This window comes from Nicotiana tabacum, chromosome 19, assembly GCF_000715075.1.
Source record: "Nicotiana tabacum cultivar K326 chromosome 19, ASM71507v2, whole genome shotgun sequence".
Taxonomy (NCBI): Eukaryota; Viridiplantae; Streptophyta; class Magnoliopsida; order Solanales; family Solanaceae; genus Nicotiana; species Nicotiana tabacum.
In genome coordinates this window covers 137405564-137413181 of record NC_134098.1, presented here as the reverse complement: position 1 = coordinate 137413181, position 7618 = coordinate 137405564, and the positions used below count along the sequence as shown (strand labels likewise).

General features: G+C 36.2%; 1 protein-coding gene across 1 annotated transcript; it reads right to left on the bottom strand.

Moving 5' to 3' along the window:
* Positions 1-6450: 6450 nt before the first annotated feature.
* LOC107793293 (uncharacterized) lies at positions 6451-6900 on the bottom strand. The gene has a single exon (XM_016615623.2). It carries the CDS (start codon positions 6898-6900, stop codon positions 6451-6453), a length of 450 nt encoding a protein of 149 aa, XP_016471109.2.
* Between the last annotated feature and the right edge of the window lie 718 nt (positions 6901-7618).

The window sequence follows — 7618 nt, the reverse complement described above, 5'->3', positions numbered from 1 at the left end:
GTAATGTCATTATTCAAGTTTACGTTGATGATATTATTTTTGGTAGTGCTAATCCTCTTATGTGCAAGGAATTTTTAAATCTTATACAAAGTGAGTTTGAAATGAGTATGATAGGAGAGCTAACGTTCTTTCTTGGACTTCAAATTCAACAATCCGAAGAAGGAACGTTTATATGTTAGACAAAATATACAAAGGAGTCGATTCAGAAGTTTGGTATGAGTAATGCTAAGGCTATTAGCACACCAATGAGTCCTTCAACAAGTCTTGACAAAGATGAACAGGGAAATCCTGTTGATGAAACTAAATATCATGGAATGATTGGATCCCTTCTTTATCTAACTGCTAGTCGACCAGATATTATGTTTAGTATTTGTAAATGTGCCAGGTTTCAGTCAGCTCCTAAAGAATCACATCTAACTGCAGTAAAGAGAACTATTCAATATCTCATTGGAACTATTTCTCACGGATTATGGTATCCACGCTCTAACAATTTAAAACTAGAAGGTTTTTCAGATGCTGATCTTGCGGGTGATAAGGAAGACAGAAAAAATACCAGCGGAACATGTCAATTACTTGGAAAAACACTGATATCTTAAAACAGTAAAAACTAAAAAGTAAGGATCAGTTGCACTATCCACAACTGTGGCTGAGTATATCGCCATTGGACAATGTTGTGCACAATTACTATGGATGTCTCATCAATTGGGTGACTATGAACTATTCTTTAAACCCATTCCAATTTTCTATGATAACTCTAGCGCTATATGTCTCTCAAAAAATCCTGTGCATCACTCTAGGGCAAAGTATATAGACATCAAGCATCATTTCATTAGAGATCATATTCTTAAGGAAAATATAGAATTATCTTTTGTTGGAACTACTGATCAATTAGCAGATATTTTCACTGAACCTTTACTTGAAGACAAATTTTGCTTTTTAAGAGAATTACTTGGTATTATTTCCATGGATCATTAATATTAGGACCTATATGATATTTTTATGTTTTGTATGCCTAATGTTTAAACTTTGTCTTTTCATAGTCATTAATAGCGCCTCCGAATTCCCTCTCTTTTTCTCTCTTTTCACATCAGTTTCAGTGTTCAAGAAAGGAAAACCAATCATCACGTATGTTCAACTGACACCCTTTCCTTTCCTGTACTCAATCATCAGAAACACCTTCTTTTAATCTCTGAAACCCTCTTCCAATCTCCATCGTTCCCATCGCCTAGAAACCCTCTTCGAAACTCTCTTCAACTAGTTTCTTCCATGGCTAAACACTCTAAAAATCCCTCAGCCTCCACCAGGAAAAGTGTTGGCTCCAGAGCAAAACCTTTTTTCCAGCCTCCAGAACAAGTAGACCTAGGGTCCTACCACTCAGAAGGCTTTGCCTCATATCAGGAAAAACTCTCAGATCATTCTCACCCTCTAGGAGAAAAAGCCCTAGGAAAAAGACCTTTGGAAGAACCTCCTAAATAGACTCCAAAGAAATCGAAAATAGATTTCTCAAGTTCTTTAGAGTCTGACCTAAATTTTTGGGATTCTCCAAACAGAGATTTTTTTATTGCTCTGAAAGACAAGCCAATCGTTCATGGTAGAGTAGTCGATCTTGATGGCATGGAAGCCCTAAACTGTAAGGTAAAAGATCTGTTTGTTTATCAAGGCTGGTCAAAATTCTTTTTTATTCCCCATCCTAAACTCTATGAACCCCTAGTAAGAATGTTTTATGCCAATCTTCGCTCTAGTAAGTCTGACAAGTTGGAATCCTTAGTGTTAGGAAAGCACATCGTTCTTGATTGTGCCATGTTTGACTCAATTTTCCAGTGTAAGTGTTTTGGTTTTCCCATGCTTTTCAAAAATTCTTGGCCTGATGATTTTGAAATCATCTTTGATCAAGCAAAATGTTGTATTGTTGAGTGTTCATCTGAATCCCTCCCGAACTAGTTAGGTCCAAGTGATGTTAGCTTTGAAACTCGTATTCTAGCCCACATTATTGCAACTACTCTGCTCCCTCGTACTGGCTCTTTATCCACCTTCTCTCAAAGAGATACCTTTCTTGTCTATTGCCTTGTGACCAAGCTCAAGATCAAACTGTCCTCATGGGTTATAAATTTTATGATTGAAAGTGCTGATGATCCCACCAGTCTGCCCTATGGAATGGCCATCACTCACATTTTGGAGGCTTATAATATCTCTATCTCTGAATATCCATTCGTCTCTGTTTCAAAATCTTACAAATCTAGGGCGTTTGCTAATATGGGATATGTGTGTGAAGGGCTCCTGGGTTAAGAAACATGAAGGTGAGGTCAAGCATGTTCAACCTGATTCCAAGACCAAAGCCTCTGTTTCCCATCACAGTCTTAGTAATCCTGACCTTGCCGAGAAACTAACTACCATTGACAACCAGCTGACCACCATCAAAGATCTTCTTGCTGCCACTCAGTCCACTGTTGAGGACATTCATGCAATCTCCAAAGAGACAGGGTCTGATGTTTCAAAGATAAGGGTTGCAATTCTCAGAGTTAGGGAAAACGCAGTCTAGGCATTCAAGGAAGTACACGACATGCTTGATGGAGTGACTGTCTCAGCTAATGATAGCTTTGATCAACTGAAGGAGGCGATTGGCAATACTCTTACTTATTTCTTGCGTCGTTAGTGTGGAAGTTTCAAACAATTTTTTTTGGCTGTGCTGTTTTGGACTGGATAACCAGTCGTTGGATGATTTTGTTTTAACTATGCATGCATATCATGCTACAAATTCTTCTTTAGTATCTGGTGTATTGTTGTTTTTATCCCCTCTTTATTGATGTCAAAAAGGGGGAGAAGGCTATACATATATTCGTGCAGGTACATCCATTGCAGGGGGAGTCGACTATAGATACTATAGGAGAAGTCGATTAAAATAAGTAGTCCCAACGGCACCTATTAAGGGGGAGTCAACTGCACTCATTGAGGGGGATTAAAATACAGGGAAGTTAACTGATGTTTATATATATTATTTTTTTATCATCATCAAAAAGGGGAAAATTGGTAGGTTTTAGTTTTAATGATGAAAAAATAATATAATTGTTTTTGTAGGGACTCAAGAAAATCAACCAAGATCGGAGTGCATAAAGAGAAACAATCAAAGTTGAAGGAAGAAATCAATCAAAGATTGATTGAAGCATTCAAAAGGAAACGAAGCACTGACGATCCGGCGAGATAATTAGTCCGAGATTGATTGAAGAGTTAAAAAGGAAAAGAAGCATTGAAGATCCGACAAGATAATCAATCAATAGCTATTACTGGAAGGACCCAGAATTAATGAGAAAATCCGGTGCTATCAAGACTTAAAAATGGAAAGCTGTCAAAGTCCACACATCAAGGAAAAGTAACGGAAATTAACCTTATTCTTGGAAAGAATCAACTTCTTTCCAAGGATCAAATCTCTTGGGTTGGCAAATCTCCTCAGTAACGGTCTCCTACAAAGTATTTATACGCAACCTTAAGTCTTATAGAGACATACTTTGATCAAACCAATTACCCTCTCTTTGTTCTAATTCAAACAAACATTGTAGCTCTACTAGATCTGTTGTATAACAAGTTAGAGAAGAAAGAAAACAAAATACTGGTGAGGCATTGTATTAAGAAAAGACGAGTGACATAGAAACTGAGCTGTTGGTGTAAACTACACCATTCACTTTGTATCAAGAAACTCAATCACTGAAAGAGAACTCCCTAACAACCCAAGAGGACTGGACTAGGATTCACATTGAATCCGAATCAGTATAAAAACTCCGGTGTCTTTAATTCCTACACTTTACTTCTGCATTTTAATTCTGCACTTCTTATTATCTCACTATTACATCTAGTCGACTAATTGAAAAACCAGTCAACTTATAATAATTAATTTTAAAATAAGCAATTCACCCCCCTCTTGTACTTTTAGTGCTCATTACCACTTTTTATGAAACCAACTGGTTGTGCCATATAGATGCATTCATCAAAACTTCCATTAAGAAAAGATGTCTTAACATCCATCTGCCAAATCTCATAATCGTAATGAGCAGCAATGGATAAGAGAATCCTAATGGATTTAAGCATGGCTACTGGCGAAAATGTTTCCTCATAATCGATCCCTTCGTTTTGAGTAAACCCTTTTGCAATAAGTCTAGCTTTAAAAGTTTGCACTTTTCCATCCATTCCTCTCTTTTTCTTATAGATCAATCTACAACTAATGGGTTTGACTCCAGTAGGCAGTTCTACAAGATCCCAGACTTGATTGGAGTACATGGACTCTATTTCAGATTTCATAGCAACAACCCATTTATCACCGTCTGTATCCTGTAGTGCTTCGTCATAATTAAGAGGTTCTATATTATGCTCTTCGGGGATTCTATCATAAGATTATCCCAAGAGCGCAAACAGGAGAGGTTTTTTAATAATTCTCCCACTACTACTAGTCACTACAGGTGCAATTGGATTTTGTTGTCGAATCACAACATCATTTTTCAAAACTGAAGCTTCAATGTTATCCTCCACCCCTTTGCGGTGCTGGGATATCATTAACTTCTTCGTGAAGTGCAGGTTGCACAACAATTTTAGGTTGCTCAACAATCTGAGGTTGCTCAACATTACTCCCACTACTTTGGGGTAGTGAGATATCAGGCAATTACTCTTGTGCGTTCTGTTGCCTATTAACATTTCTCCTACTACGATAATGCAGTGGTATGTCAATATTGGCTTTCGGGATACGTTCCAGATATGAGTCATTAGTTATTCCATTACTTAATTCTTGTAAAACTAGTTTACTTATAGGAATATGGTTCATTAAAGAATCCTCTTCTAAAAATCTGGCATTTGTCATAACAATTACCTTATTTTCTTTGGGACAATAAAATAAACCTCAATTCCTTTTGGATATTCAATGAATATGCATACTTTTGTTCTCGATTCCAATTTATCGCTTTCCCTTTCAGCACATGTGTTGGACAATCCCAAACATGAATGTGTCGTAAACTTGGCTTGCGCCCAGTCCACAATTCTGTTGGGGTTGAAGGTACTGACTTTGAAAGTACCAAATTTAGAATGTGATTTGCTGTTTCTAAGGCATATCCCCCAAAGGAAAAAGGCAAATCAGAATAACTTAAACAATGATCTAACCATTTCCAAAAAGGGTTCTATTTCTTCTTTCTGCCACACCATTTTGTTGTGGTGTTCATGGGACAGATAATTGAGATGTAATTCCATAATATGATAAGTATTTAATGAATTTCGTAGATAAGTACTCACCACCACGATCAGTTCGCAATGTTTTGATATATTTATCATGATTTTTCTCCGTTTCTGTCTTAAATTTTTTGAATTTCTCAAAGCATTAAGACTTACGGCGCAACAGATAAATGTATCCATTTTTTGAGTAATCATATGTGAAAGTTACAAAATACTCAAAATCATCTCTTGCTTGTATATTCATAGGGCCACATAAATCAGAGTGAATTAATTCTAACTTATCGCTGGCTCTATTTCCTTTTTTTTGGGGGGGGGAGTGAAATATTTCTTGGTCATTTTACCTTCTAAACAGGATTCGCATATTGGCAGTGCCTCCACTTTCAATGAACTCAAAGGTCTATCAGAAACCAATCTCGAGATCCTATTTAGATTTATATGACCTAGACGTAAGTGCCACAAATAAATTTGGCTCAATTCAGAAATACGTTTTCTTTTATGTGGAAGATTAATGTTATTTGATTCTTTTGGTTGTAGCACACGAGGAGATATATCAAGAATAAAAAGGTCATGTACTCTAGCAGTAGTGTAGATAAAATATTTACTAAACTTAATAACAACAGAGCTATTAGCAAAATAAATATTATAAACAACATCCATTATTTTCGAAACTAAAATCAAATTGCTTCTAATAGAAGTTACATAGAGAACATCTTTCAAAACTAAAACTCTATCACTACTAAACGAAACTCTAATATCTCCTAATGCTAAAGCTGGTGCTGGCTCGCCATTGGCTTAAAAAATACAAACTTCATTCTCACTTAGCCACCGCATTTCCTGAAACCCCTGCAAAGTAGTACAGATATGATTAGTGGCTCCTGAATCTACACACCAAAACATAATAGAGACAACCGCTAAATAAGTTTCAACGACATTTAAATTCGAATTACCTTGCTTATTCAACTTTGCCAGATAGGCATGGCATTGCTTTTTGTGATGCCTAGGTTGTTTGCAATGATAGCACTTTCCTTTGGGCTTTTTCACAAGAGTCGCACCTCCAAGTGCCAAAACCTTTTGAGCTTTATTCTTTTTCTTATCGCCTTTCGACTTAGAAACCGAAGCTTTCTCAACATTCAGTACCACAACTGGAGCTTGATGTTTGATAATAGATTCTACCGCTTGCAGCTCATTCAACAATTTTGCCAGTGACAAATCCATTTTATTCATATTATAGTTCAAGTGAAATTATTGAAAACTGTCAGGTAGAGTCTGCAGGACCATCTCAACTTGAGATTCCTTATCAGTCACAGCTCCAAGGACCTCCAGTTCATTTAGAAGACACATCATCTTCAGAACATGATCCCTGACCGATGATCCTTCAGCCATTTTGGTGTTCAAAAGGGCTTTCATGGCTGTCTGCTTAGCCGCACGAGTTTGCTCACCGAACATCACTTTGAGACTTTCGAGCATGTCATAAGCAGACCCCACAGACAGATGCTGATGTTGCAAAACATTCGCCATAGAGACAAGAATGTAACATCGCGCCATCTCATCAACCTTGACCCATTTGCCATGGGCCTTAACCTGATCATCAGTGGCATCTTCATCAGTTTTTTCTGGGCACTCCTTAGTGATTATAAATTTATAACCTTCAGCAATTAGGACAATATCAAGGTTCCTTTTTCCAGTCAACATAATTCGATCCTTCTAACTTGTTTTGGTTTATATATACAGTATAATTTTTCGGCAAAGGCGGTTCGACTGAACCCCTCCTGCCCACCTAGCTCCGCCCTTGAGTATCAATCAATAGCCAAGGAAGTGATTACACATATATAAATTTCTCGGATTTGAGCTATGAGAATATATAGAACATCTCAATATTGAGTGTTTTACCCCTTTAGTTGATCCGCCCAAAATTGAATTAGTGAAAACACTTCCAGGAAGAGGATGGAAATTAAAAGTAAATGAAAGGACATTCTTTGATGGGATCTTTATACAAATAGCCAGCTCATTCGTTGTTTACTTTTTCTAGCTAGTATACAAACTGGCTAGAAAAAAATAGGCATTATAAATTATAAAAGTCAAACCAGAGAGTGTTTGATTAATATTTTGTGTGGTTAAGATAAATAATGATATCTAAGTGTAGTTAGTATAAATAATACTGTATGAAATTAAAATTAAGATTCTTAAAAAGAAGATGATTTCATAATTTTAAAAAATTATTGCTCCCTTTTTTAAGAAAAAAACATCCTCTATGTAAAATCAAACAACAACGAATGACTAAAATATTTTCATTAACGTTATTAGACTTCCGTTTCGCAATAAAATTTGGGACTTTTTTTTGTTTATAAATTGTAACCATTTCTTGGCAAATTTTAAAAACAAAATTTTCAAATTTTAAAATAGTTATAGA

Coding starts and splice junctions, on each gene's coding strand:
- LOC107793293 (XM_016615623.2), bottom strand. CDS start 6,900: ATGTTGACTGGAAAAAGGAACCTTGATATTGTCCTAATTGCTGAAGGT.